The sequence below is a fragment of the Neofelis nebulosa genome, chromosome 14 (genome assembly GCF_028018385.1).
Source record: "Neofelis nebulosa isolate mNeoNeb1 chromosome 14, mNeoNeb1.pri, whole genome shotgun sequence".
NCBI lineage: Eukaryota > Metazoa > Chordata > Mammalia > Carnivora > Felidae > Neofelis > Neofelis nebulosa.
Genome location: NC_080795.1, coordinates 6,309,020 through 6,322,913, shown reverse-complemented (window position 1 = coordinate 6,322,913; position 13,894 = coordinate 6,309,020). Strand labels below are relative to the sequence as shown.

General features: G+C 40.5%; 1 protein-coding gene across 3 annotated transcripts in view; it reads left to right on the top strand.

The window, feature by feature from the left end:
- ATP6V1H (ATPase H+ transporting V1 subunit H) overlaps window positions 1-13,894 on the top strand; it is a 115,575-nt gene that overhangs the window by 17,587 nt on the left and 84,094 nt on the right. For 2 of the 3 annotated variants that reach the window (XM_058699568.1, XM_058699566.1), the window contains exons 5-7: window positions 1,918-2,031; window positions 2,721-2,825; window positions 6,178-6,231. In XM_058699568.1, coding sequence (XP_058555551.1) covers window positions 1,918-2,031; window positions 2,721-2,825; window positions 6,178-6,231 — 273 coding nt within the window. The remainder of the gene's footprint in view (window positions 1-1,917; window positions 2,032-2,720; window positions 2,826-6,177; window positions 6,232-13,894) is intronic. The other variant, XM_058699567.1, reaches the window with a different exon arrangement.

Genomic DNA, 13,894 nt, shown 5'->3' with positions numbered 1-13,894 from the left:
CAGGGAACCACGAATTTCAGTCTCAGGTAACAACTAGGGTTTATAACCTTTATAGTTGGGAAGTTGTTTGGGGTCTGTCATGTGTCAGACGAGACAAGGTTATTGGGCATGTCCCGAACTTTGCCTTTGGACCACGTCTTTTTGGCTTTGCCTTCAGATTTGTTCACTGGGTCTTTGTCTTTCTTGGCTAACTTTATGGTATCTTCTTCTTCTCATTGTCCTTGGGTGGTATCACAGAGCTGGGGGGAGCACCCTCGCTAAGATGTTGGATGAAAAGTGGTTCCAACGTTTTGTAATTAGAAATAATGAGGCCCAGAATAACCTTGTGCAAATGTATTTTCAGATGGTCAGGAATGTACTTCATGGTAAATGGCTAGAAATAGGATTGCTGGGTAGAAGAGAACTACATACGTAGTTTTGTTAAGATATTGCCGTATAATTCCATTTTGCAGTCCCACCTACGTACGAGAACACCTGTGTCTCTATAGCCTTGCCAACAGAGGGCATAGTCAGACTTTCACATTTTTGCCAGTCAAGATGGATCTAAAGTTGAACACCTTCAGATGTATGGTTTTATTTCTTCTCCTTGTTGGCCTGTTTTTATGAAGTGTATGTGGAGGGATGAGACTTAGGTAGCTGACATTATCCTCGGCTATTGATTAAGCATATTTTATAAATTGATTTTATTGGTACAATTTTAGTAACCTTGAGAAATTTGCACATGACCCCTATCGTTTGATTTCTTGTGCTGTTTAAAAAATACTGTAATTATAAATGTTATCCTATTTTTAACCGGTCATTTCATTCTTTAATATTTCTGGGTAGAATACTTTCGGACAGAATTGCTTGCTTTTCCTCATGTGTTTAGTGTTGGGCACATAATTTTGAAGATGACGTTGTTTTCTGTGCTCAGCTATCAACAGGAATTGTTAAATGCCTTTGAGAAGAAGGGCTTTTCCCATATTCTCTTAAAGGTTTGTAACTTGAGTACCTGGAACAGTGATGAATGGAAGATGCATTTTTAAGCAGGAATTGAAACCACAAAGGACTAGTCAAGGGAGATGGGTTTTAAACTTACTTAAAATGTAAAAAATAGTGTCTCTTCTTTCTGTATGTAGGGTCCTTGGTTTATTTGTGTGCCAACGATAATTACTGTTTTAACTTGAGAAATAATCCACTAATGGAGTAAATGATGACTTCTGCAAATTTTGAATCCCTTGATAAAATCATTATCGTACCTTGCAATTGTTATTCCAAACTCTGATGACTCATTACTTAAGGAGATATTAGTCTGCTCCCCAAATAGGTAGGTAACTGTAAGCACAGACCAAAATTTAAACCAGTGTGTTTAAAAAGAACTAAATGATCTGAAAATTGTTTGTTTTTTTGTGATTTTATCAAGTATTGCTACTTGGCAACCATATTCATTTAGTGAATCAGAAAGTGTATTTCGGCCAGTGAAACGTACAGAAAACTTAGGTGAGAGGTAGCGTTTGCATGATTTGAACTAAGAATTAATTGTTCCTCAGATCCTGTCTATCTGCCTAGTGTTCCATGCTGTGTTTTGCTGTCTTTATCCGCCCTGCTTTTCTGTCGTGATTGTCAGGCGTAACCCTATTTTATTGGTGTGGAGACAACGTTGGGAAGCGCAGGTCAGAGGTTCAGGCTCAGAAGTGTAACTTAAATTGCTTTTCCCCGCATGGGTGCGGTCTGCTAGCTTGGCTCACTTGACTTAAAGCTAATCATGATAATTAAAGGTATTTTGAAGTATCTGTGCCTGCCCTGTCACCACCTCCGACCCGTAATAGCAACTGGCAGAAGAAGACACACTGTTGGGACCAGAACGAAAAGTTGAGAAACAGTGCACAATAGAGAGATGCATTCTGATGAGTGATATCATTTCTTTTCTTGTTTCAGGAAAATCACCAGCGGGTCAGCATCTTCTTTGACTATGCTAAGCGCAGCAAGAACACCGCCTGGTCCTACTTTCTGCCCATGCTGAACCGCCAGGATCTCTTTACTGTTCATATGGTAAATTTTGAATTGATTAAATTTCTGATCTGGGGAAGAAACACTCTTGGGCTATTTATGACTTAGTAACCTCCCAGTTCCCCCGAGGAATAACGGCTGTGATGTTAATTTTTCAAAGCAGTGTTTCCATTGATGTTTAGTAATCTGGGGGTATCGGGAAGACAGAGGAGATGGGGTTGCTCTGAGAGAGTTAAAGTTTCGTAGAGTATTTGTCGAGCTCATGAGCATGAAAGCCTTTGGTAATTGCGTGAGCAAAGAGCTTTTGATTGTCTGTGACAGGATTAACCACATTTTACTACAGAAATTAAATTTTGTTTAGTTGTTTGTTTTAATGTTTATTTTTGAGAGAGAGAGAGAGAGAGAGAGGATATCTTTATTTTTTTATTATTATTATTTTTTAATATCTTAAGCAGGCTCCACGCTCAGCACGGAGCGTGACGAGGGGCTTGATCCCACGACCCTGGGATCGTGACCTGATCTGAAATCAAGAGCTGGACCCTCAACTGACTGAGTCACTGAGGTGCCCCCCAAAATATATTTTCACAAGTGAAATACAAACTTATTTTGGAGGAGTTGGGTATTAAAAAAAAAATCTTGCAGCAGAATGGTTATAAGAGTCCTACTTTTTAAGGTATATGGTGTGATTTTTAGAATCAACGTGGCATTCAAGTACATTTCTTATTTTTCAGGCAGCAAGAATTATCGCAAAGTTAGCAGCTTGGGGGAAAGAACTGATGGAAGGCAGTGACTTAAATTACTATTTCAATTGGATAAAAACTCAGCTGAGTTCACAGGTAAAAGATACTTTTTCTAGTATCTTTGAAAGGCATGTGACGCCCATATACAGATTCTTACGGTAATTGTATAAATGGTAAATAAAAAAAACGTTATATTAAAATAATGCCATTTTGAACTACTCTTAGGTATGGTAGTATGCTTCACTTTTTCTTTCTTTGACCACCTTCAGCTCAAACTTTTCTGTCTTTTCTGCCACTTGGGGTTTTCCATTCATGCTTTTCAGTGGATGAGGAGGATCTTCCTTCCTGGGGGCTAACCACCATCACACAGGCGGGGGACCGGAAAGGACTTGCGCGGCTCCAGAGGGGGGACTCGTGTAAGGCTTGCAGCAAGTGGAAGGAAACAGTGTAGCAGGAGACGGGGTGCAGGCCCCGAGGCTAAGACACTTCAGGTGCAGCTCCCACGTCTGCCGTGGGACCCCAGACCTCCGAGATTTGTGCGGGAAATCTTGGATTTGGGGAGAGCCCTTCGTTAGCTTGTAGCTGGGATCGTTTATGTCCTTCTGGTCACAGGGTCAGGGCAAGCTGTCGACGAGCTACACCAATAAACAGAATGGCACCGGGTGCCGCCAGGGACTTTCAAAGTGCAGACAACCCGTTGCAGATCAGGGGTCAATCCAGTTATTCTAGTCTTGCCCAAGAGTCCATACAAGGCTGCCAGGCACCCCCCGGGTAAGCCTGGAGCTGCCGGCTCTAGCTGCGGGGTAACCGTTACTGTGGCACCTTCCCAGATGCACCGTATCATCGTGGGATTGAACATTTGGGCCTGAGGTGAGACGTGAAGCCTGCTTGTGGCCATCTTGGTTGCTCTCAGACCTTTCTAGCTCTACTTCCCCACGGAAGAAAACAGCTTGCTGGTTGAGTGACGGGAAAAAGGACAGGTTTTCTGTTTTTGTCGTCATGGTTCCCTAGAACAGGCAAAAGATAGGACACTTACGGTGGCTCAGTGGTTCTTTCCTTTAGGCTTCAGTGACTGATAGCAGTGATAAGAGGGAGACCGGGAATGGTTCGCAGAAGAGGGGTGAAGCGAAGGTGGGTGGGGGAGGAGTACTGTGGGGAAGAAAGGGTAGAAGAGAACGAGATTTTGGCGTGGGGATGGCTCCCGTGAAGAATGGGACCAGCAAAGCAATACTGGCAGTGTATTGTCTGTGTTAGAAATAAAGGTCTATTTGAAATGAAGTTTTGGAAAGTTGTAATTCAGATTTCAGGTGACATTTTAATAGATTCTAATTTGAGGCATAAGAGAGAGACACGATGACATTTTCCTTGGGTTTATTTTTTGTCTTATCGTTGTTTGCCTTTTTGGGGAAGTCTAATTAATTGCCTTTTATATTTGGACAGGGATATTTTGGAGTGTCTTGAACACGATTAAGTACTTTTTATATCAGTAGCATAAATTTTAAGTCTTTTTGGCTTAATTTTTATTTTTTTTTAAATTTTTTTTTTTCAACGTTTTTTATTTATTTTTGGGACAGAGAGAGACAGAGCATGAATGGGGGAGGGGCAGAGAGAGAGGGAGACACAGAATCGGAAACAGGCTCCAGGCTCCGAGCCATCAGCCCAGAGCCTGACGCGGGGCTCGAACTCACGGACCGCGAGATCGTGACCTGGCTGAAGTCGGACGCTTAACCGACTGCGCCACCCAGGCGCCCCTTGGCTTAATTTTTAAAAGTATTTTTTCTAAGAGCCACAGATTGGCGGATTTTACTGAATTTGTGAGGTATTTAAAAAACACACTTAGAACACGAAAAATAGGTGTGCAAGGATGAGATTTTAAATTTCTAAGCGTATGGCATTTGGGATCCGAACGCTTAAGCTTCCCCTCTCCCCTCCCTTTTTTTTTTCTTTTTTGAAATTAGTCCTTCCTTTGAACAAACTTTATTTGTTTTAGCGTTAGCTTTATGGTGATGATAGTGAGGCTCTATTGTAACTGGATTCATAAGATGAAAATTGGTAGGAAGAATGTATACTGCAGTTTGCCACTAACATTTTGGGTTGCTTCATGCTAGATTTTTCCTCGCAGGAATCACATTTATACCGTGCCTCGCAGATGATTTGTCGCTTCTGGAATGATTACGGTTACAACTGCGTCCAGGAAATGTCCTTATCATCGCTAGTGGAAGCAAAATATTTCAGTGTCTAGAACAGTTTTCATTAGAACTAAGCTTCTTGGTATTAGATGAATGCTTTTCTTTATCTTTCTGGTGCATTCTTTTTTATCACCTAGTCTTTGGCTTTCTTTGGTTATGGTATCGCGTTTCTGCTTTGCACGTCCTGCTACGAGGTGACTCTTCAGAGTGCCAGGCCCCGTCTGGCTTTGCTTCTCAGAGTCTGGTCACTCCTTCTGCTAGGATCTGAACTGCATTGTCTTTCTTGCCACGGGCAGACACTTCTTCCACAGCCTTCTATCAGGGTCCAATTACCGACTTCTTGTTTAAAGAATGAAACAGGATTATTTGGGATTCTGTTTGCTACTTTGCTTAAATGTCATGTGATGGCACTGTATCTGGAAGGTCTCTTCTTTCCTACCATCGTCAGTGTTTTCTCTCTCATAAAAAGGACCACAGCTTCATAATTTTAATAGAAATACATTTTCAAAAGTCCAAAATAGTTGCAAGTTTGGGTTTTTGGTTGACTTCATAGTGACATTTAGGAACTTTTTCTTTTTTGGTAGTTTAAGCATCGTATGTAGGTTGGAGGGCTTCATGCCTGGCGTTTAGTACATAATAAATAAAATTAGTTTGAATAAAACTGAATAAAAATATCCTTTCAGAAATTCATTACCACTTTTCTCTTGCACATTTAGCCTTTGACTTTCTACCTTTCCTTTAGTCATTTCTGTAAGTCATTTAGACATTATGTAACGTGTGAATTTCTGATTGTCATTATAAACGTATTAGCATTGCTATGGATAATCTAATTTTAAGTTCTGTGTAGTATCTTCCCATTAATTAGGCACCTGTTTTGAAAGCATTGCCACAGAAAAGAGTGTAGGTAGTTCAGCTTAAGACAATCATCTTACCTGAAGACCAGTTCAATAAGTAAATCCTGAGACTTGGAAATTTGCACCAGCTTCACTAATGAAATTTAGCTGGAGCCTAGTATTCAGTTTATTATTGTTCCTTTTTTAATTATTAAGTTATCTGGGAGAGTGTAATATTTAGAGTATTTCATGTCGCCCCCATGCTTTTTATTAGCTGATGATATTCCATTAAGTAGGGTTAAGAAAAACTATGAATTTAAGTAGGGTTAAGAATTATGAAATTTGCTTAGCTCCCTTTTATAAGCTGATAAATTCAGATAAAAATTAAAAACAAAACTAAGTAATAAGTTATTTATTTCGTAATAGAAACTGCGTGGTAGCGGTGTCGCTGTTGAAACAGGAACAGTCTCTTCAAGTGATGTAAGTATATTCCTTCTTAATTCACTGGCCTCCTAACACCATGAACATAAGTTATTCTGAGTCATTTAAAATTTTAACGGTGTTTTCTAGCTCCGCAAATGTACATCTGTGGATTTGATACCACCTCCGGTTAGGGTAGTAGCATTGTAAAAATCGTATGTGTGTGTGTACATAGGCACACGCACACCATTTATAAATATTTATGGTCTCTTGGGAGACTGGAGACTTGTTCTTCCTTGTTGCTCTTCTTTTCGGGTCGCTTCATCTCAGACCCGAGAATGAAAGCAAGAGTCTGAATTCAGATCCACAACTGGAGTGAATAATTGTAAAGTTGCTGACGTCGAGCTTCAGTTGTCTGATAACCTCTCCAATATCTGTCTAACGGATACGTGAACAGCATGTCAAGCAGTGGAAAACAGTTCAGTGATGGCTTTGAAACTCGTTACTTACACTGTGTTTCTCAAGGCTTTATGTAGGGCTACATGGTGGCCAGAACCCCCACCCGCCCCCTTGTTTTTTTTTGGCCAAACTCTCCCCACATTTTTGTAGAGCCAAAAGGTTAGAGGTTAAAATGAATCCCGTCTCCCCAAGTTTCCTTCTTGATTAGAATTATCTTCCCCACTTGGGAACAGCTTATCTTTGTTGTACTCAGAATAGCTCAAGAACAGGCAGTGAGTTTGGACAAGTAAGGGCCGGCCCGAGGAGAGCCGGTTGAGACCAAGGGACAAAGAAACTTAGGAATGTAGGTGAGGTGCGTCTGTCTTCATCTGTTGGAAATGTATCTGGGGAATTGGGAAAAGTCTTTAGAGGACAGTGTCTACAGCCTGCCTATAGTACCTAAGTGAAGCTCTGTGGAAGCCATCTAATGTTCCTACTGATTACCAATACGCCCATAATCTGCTTGGGATGTGTTTGTGTGCCCTGAGACTGTCCATGGTAGCAGAACCCCTCTTCAAAGCCGAGAGCAGGGCTCCTCTTGGGCCATGGGTTGAAGGATGTGACAAGTAGCATGTTAGGCCAGAAAATCGCTGTTAGCCTTCTGAAATGGAATCAGAACAAGGTGAGCAATCTTGTGGTCAGAGTGGGGTAAGCAGGTGCTAGGTTAGAAGTCCAGATAGTCCGCCATAAGCGCATGTTTAAATTGAGAGTCTTTATGACTTGAATTTCTACCAGTTTGAGCTTTTGAAAAGTTATTTAATTCATGTGTTAGACTTACTGGTAAGTTTTTTTAAAGGTGTTTTCAGAATCACGTATCTTACAAACTTGCTTGCTTGTTAATGTGTTCGTAACTTATTAAAGCTTACACAATGAGTTGCAGGCTCCGGTGACATGGCATTCTCATTTTGTTCTTTTCTGTCCAGTGTATTGGGGGAAAAGAACTAATTAACTCAGTTGGCAGCATATTAGTCAAAGTGGTTTACCTGGTAGACTCCTCTCCATCCCTCCCTAACAGAATTAGCATCGGGTAATTGTGAGTGGGGAGAAGAAGGCCTTTGCTTTTGACCTTTTTCCCTTTCATACCCTTCAGACTTGAGCACACTTGCTGTCTCTTCCTGAAAGTTCCTACTTTTTCAGATGGCTATCCGCTTGGAAGGCAGACTTTACTAAGTTGAGCATAAGGTGTTAACCTTTCGTCTGCTACTTGCATTTTAATAGGGGAATCTGGGTTGGTAACTAATGTTTATTGAGCTCTTACTATGTGTTCAGTACTGCTTTGCTCATTGGGCATTTACATCTCTTTGATATTCACGCTCCCTCTCGGATGTAGGTCTTACCGTAAGCCACACTGTATAGATGTGAACAGCGAGGCCGCACGGAATGGCAGCACGATCTTGCCCCAAGTCATTCAGCTAATGAGTGACAGAAACCCCGAAGAAAGGAATTGCTTGCCGAGGGAATTCCTTTTGAGGCAGTGGAAGGGGAATTGGGTCTGGGGGCATTCTCCACGTTGCAGAGCCTGCTCAGACTTGTAAAAATATGGGTAGTGTATCTTAAAATCCCTTTAGGTTTTCTCAGCATAGAAAAGGTTTGGGAAATTGCATTACATGATATTGCCACTTGATGTCAGTATAAAACACAAGTTTTACACTTCAAAATGTGAACTACGAATGATCTAATAGTCTTCTCTCTTAAAATGGCCACGGAAGCCTCATCTTGAGTCATAAGTGGATTATTACAAACATTTTTGTTTAAATGACATCACATAAGTGGGCTTGCCTTAGAATGCATTACGTTGTTTTTGCCCAAATATGAAAATGTTAACCAACATCCGATCTTACACACTCACCTTAAACTGTTCGGTTCTTTACTGGCTCTTGAAAGTGAGAACTCAGTCTTCTGTCCTTCTGAGGGAGCCACACAAGCCATGGAAGTTGGTTGGTGCCGATGTCCTGATAAAAAGGCACATCCTGTGATCTGTCACGAACGGCAAGACTTGGAAGGAGTCTGGGAATTTCGTGTTTGTTTGCTCGTTTTCTTTTGCACCCGTGTGTGAGGGAGCAGGGTGACTCCTCATTTGGTTCTGATCTCTGGCTGTTTTGTGGTGGATCCAGTTTAGCATTAGTTACTGCTAGATGAACATTGTTTCACTGATAGGAGTAAGTAGCTGCAGGAAGTTGATGTGTTCTCCTTATTCCTTATTTCATCTTGCCTTTTAATGTTCTGGATCCACTCTGTCCACCCGAACTCTCCATGATGATGGAACTGGCCATTGTGGGAGCCACCGTGTGGCTCTCGAGCACTCGGAAATGCGGCAAGCGCGAGTAAGAAAGTAAATTTTCAATTTTATTTAGTTTGTTAACTTTTTTATCGAAGTATCTGTCACATACCATAAAATCCACCCATCTGCGCAGTTCAGGAGGTTTTAGTATATTTACAGAGTTGTGCAGCCGTTACCACAACCTTATTTTACAACATTTCAACCCCTCAGAAAGAAACCCTGTACACGTTAACAGTCATTCTTCATTCCTGTTCCTTGCTCCTACCCTCTAGCAAACACCAGTCTACTTTCTGCCTCTCTCTTCCTCTTCTGGCCGTTTCATAAAATTAGAGCGTACAGCCCGCGGTTGTCTGTGACTGTCTTCTTTCACTTAGTGCAATGTTTTCAAGACTCATGCATGTTTTAACACATATTTATAATATTTGAGAGTGAGAGAAACGAAATTTAGGGTTTTTTTTTCCCGGCTTTTGGCAAGATTTCTTAAATTGTCTTCGGTGGCGGTTCTAATATCCTCATTAATATGAAATTCGTTTTGCTCTTGTAATTTAATGCTGTGCCCATGTGACACTTTTCAGTCTTCCGCAAGAGGTAGAGTACTCGGTTCAGTTCTTCACCGCTTCGTTGTTGAGCACATCAAGAGTATCCCCGAGTAGCTGAAATGAGTCAGGAATTCCCGTGTCACGAGTTCGTACAGTTTGGGCCTCTTATTTAACTGCGGTCTGCTCTAGCTGGTGAGTCGTGAGGTCTGTGAGGACCCAAAGTAATTCACAAAGGACGTCTGTGTAAGTTTGACCTGAAGCGGATCTTGGAGGATTTTCACTGTTCAATTGCCTTTTATCTTCCTGCCACCAAATTAATACATCTTATTACACACTGGGGACCGTTAAAATGTATGCACAGAATGAACGTTAAGGAGGGAAGATAAGAATCTGTGCGTTTTGTTTCTCTGATCATATTTTTGGAAGGATTATCCAGAGGTATATTCTGGCAGTACAGAAGAAAATTGAGTGGTGAGGTATTTCAGTACAAGACTTCCTTGTACAAATCATTGTCAAAGCATAGCAATGATTATAACAATAAGTAATCCAAACTTGTACGTTAGATGTGTTCTTGGAAGTTGTATACAAAGCAATAATGTATAAAGTAATATTTTCTCAAGTTCATAATGATTTTTCTGCATAGTAAGGAATCTCATTGGATGCCTAAGCAAATTAGGTTGAAAGCAATGCTTGAAGGAGGTTGAGAAACTTGTAAATTAATAGTGAATTGTGTTTTTTTGGTAAAACTTAAGTCTAAGACTAAATTATCTCAATTTGGGCATTAATTTAATCTAGGTATTTTATGAGTATTGACTAGAAGATCTTTTTGCGTAAGCCAACTTCAAGAGAATTTTTGCCCTTCTGTATTTTAGTTCCTGCATATGAGGTAATAAAAATATACCTTACCATTGTTTTGTGCCTTGCAGAACTGATGTGAGTTCAGATTTGAGTAGCAGATGTTTTCCTTTTAATTTGTTAGGGCTGATATTTCCCTTTATTGATGATAAATCAGTTTTGAAGAGCTTAAGTGATTTGCCAAAGATAATTTGGCAAAATTCTTGATAGGCAAAGCCTCTCCCCTTTTCCTTTCCTTCCTTTGTCTTTTTTCTTTTCTTTCTTTCTTTTTTTTTTTTAAATTGTGTCTTAACTTACACAAAGTGAAATACACAGATTTGAAATTTTTTTTTTTTTTTAACGTTTATTTATTTTTGAGACAGAGACAGAGCATGAACTGGGGAGGGTCAGAGAGAGGGAGACACAGAATCTGAAGCAGGCTCCAGGCTCTGAGATGTCAGCACAGAGCCCGACGCGGGGCTCGAACCCACGGACCGTGAGATCATGACCTGAGCTGAAATCGGCCGCTTAACCGACTGAGCCACCCAGGTGCCCCTGAAATACACAGATTTTAAATGTTCAGCTAAAAGAATTGAAATGTCACATGTCCTCGTACTCAGCACTTCCGTTTGGCTCAACTCTTACCAAGGTTGTGGTTATCATGGAACCTAGTACCATAGATTAATTTTGCCTAATCTTGAACTCTGTTGTAATGGAATTGTATTCAGTACGAACTCTTACGTATCTGAATTCTCTTGCCAATATTGTGCCAATGAAATTCATTCACATTGCATTTAGCAGTGATTCATTCTTTTTTTTTTTTTTTTTTTTAAGTTTCTTTATTTTGAGAGGAAGAGGGAGAGGGAGAAAGGAAGAGAGAGAATGAGCAGAGGAGGGGCAGAGAAAGTGGGAGAGAGAGAGAATCCCAAGCAAGCTCTGTGCTCCATACTGAGCCTGATGTAGGGCTCGATCCCACGACCCTGAGATCGTTACCTGAGCTGAAATCAAGAGTTGGATGCTTAACAGACTGAGCCACCTAGGTGCCCCTAGCAGTGATTCACTCTTTTTATTGCTGTGTAGGAATGTATTAAATGAATGTTTTCTATTCTCTTGTTAATGGATATTTGGGTTATTTCTAGTTTTGGGCTGTTGTGAGTAATCTTGCTGTGAACATTCTTGTACATGTCTTTTGGTAGATGTAATCACTGTAATCACTTATGTCTGGAACACTTAATTCTAGGATGGAATTGCTGGGTTGTAAAGGATATATAAATTTAGTAGATACTGCCAATCCGTTGGGGCGCCTGGGTGGCTCAGTCGGTTAAGCGTCCGACTTCGGCTCAGGTCACGATCTCACAGTCTGTGAGTTCGAGCCCTGCGTCGGGCTCTGGGCTGATGGCTCAGAGCCTGGAGCCTGCTTCCGATTCTGTGTCTCCCTCTCTCTCTGACCCTCCCCCGTTCATGCTCTGTCTCTCTCTGTCTCAAAAATAAATAAAAACGTTAAAAAAAAAATTAAAAAAAAAAAAAAAGATACTGCCAATCCGTGTTCTAAATCAATTTACGTATCTGTCAACAGAGAATGAGAATTCCAGTTGTTCCATTTCCTTACTGACATTTGACATTGTGTTGTGTTATTTCTTAAAGCGAACGTCTGTGATAGAGTTAAAAATCACACACATAGGTGCACGTACTCGTTTTTAGTTCTATGAGGAAGGATTCATGTAATTGTTATGAAGCATTAAATACTTTTCAGACTGTTGAAATGGGCAGTCCTCCATTTCATGTAAAACTGGCTTCTGGAATTTATTTCAGTCAATTTTGTGTTTGAAAAGTTCAACTTAGTGCTTCACCAGGTCTGCTCTGGTGTACGTTTCACTGTCTGTGGGACAGATGCCTTTTACTGCAATACAGACGTATTATTTCAAGTGCCCATGATTCCAGGATTTAAGTGAATATTATCTTTGCTCTTTCTCATTTAGTCTGTACTTAAATCCCAGCATTGTAGCGGGGCACCTGGGTGGCTCAGTCGGTTGAGTGTCCGACATTGGCTCAGGTCATGATATCGCGGTTTGTAGGTTTGAGCCCTGCATCAGGCTCTGTACTGACAGCTCAGATCCTGGAGCCTGCTTCGGATTCTGTGTCTCCTTCTCTCTCTGCCCCTCCCCCACTTGTGCTCTGTCTCTCTCTGTCTCTCAAAAATAAATAAACGTAAAAAAAAATAAAAATTAAATCCCAGCATTATGAAGATGAATATTGAAAATGTATCTATAAACATTTTATAACATTAGTTTTACTTGGTACAATCTCACCGTAGTTTTTATGTTTATCTTTTGTTGCCAATTTACTTTGTAATTCCTCAGTTTTCAAATTAGCTTGTAAATCTGCAGAGTATGGATCCCTGAGACCATATTTGCCAGGAAGGTGAATTTTATCAGTTGCTGTTTTCCCTTTGCTGTGATTATTCCACCACGATGTAGGAGAGTTTGCATTTCAGCGACATTGGAAAATTTACCCAAGTGATATTCTCTTAAATGTGTTGAGAAGTAAACCTATTTCTCTATACCAGTGAGGTTTGTTGCAGTGAGAGGGCTTGTTGTGGCCAATTCTCAGCCCGGGATGTCTGGTGTAGCACAGAGAACTCTAGCTTAAGCATAAGAGAGTGGACTCCTAGTGCCAATCCAAGATTAACTCACTATTTTAATTTCAACAAATTATATCACCTTTTTAAGCCTCATCTTGAAAAATTGGTATCATAGTATTTCCCTTTTATTTTTAATTTTAATTTTTATTTGAAAGGGCTTTGAAAAATACATGGGTTAATAAATTGTTTTTATTAAAAATTCTTCATTTCTTTTTTGACAGTTTTTTTTTTTAAAGTTTAGTTATTTATTTTGAGAAAGAAAGAGAGACAGTACAGGGGAGGGCTAGCAAAACCCGACATGGGGCTCAATCCCATGAACTGTGACACCATGACCTGAGCCAAAATTACCTGGCTTAACTGACTAAGCCACCCAGGCGCCCCTACCTTAGCAATTTAAATGGCAACTATTATCTGCCTAAGTGAGTGCTTTTATCATAAATATTTTCTAGTAAAATAGGATGATATAAGGTGCAGCCAGAATTGACTAGCAATTCATATTAGTTCTTAAATTGAGATAAAAGAAAATGCTAGACAATTTCATAAGATCCATACTACCAAACAGATTCAGTTTTGGCTCCAAAAGGAAATAGAATAATAGTGCTATGTTGTATGTATTTCTGCAGTATTGATTGTTATCAGCGTAAGATTTTGGCCAAACTTGCAGTTACTGAACCATCTCTGTTAGAGCCCCATTCATTTGGAATTTGTGCAAGATAGGACGTTTGTTTATATTTCCCGTTTGTTCGTTCAATCCAGCAATAGGTATTGAGGTACCTGGGTGGCTCAGTCGGTTAAGCATCTGACTCTTGATTTCGGCTCAGGTCATGATCTCATGGTTTCTGAGCTCGAGCCCCGTGTTAGGCTTTGTGCTGACCGTGTGGAGCCTGCTTGGGATTCTCTCTCTCCCTCTCTCTTCTGCTTGCTTGCTCT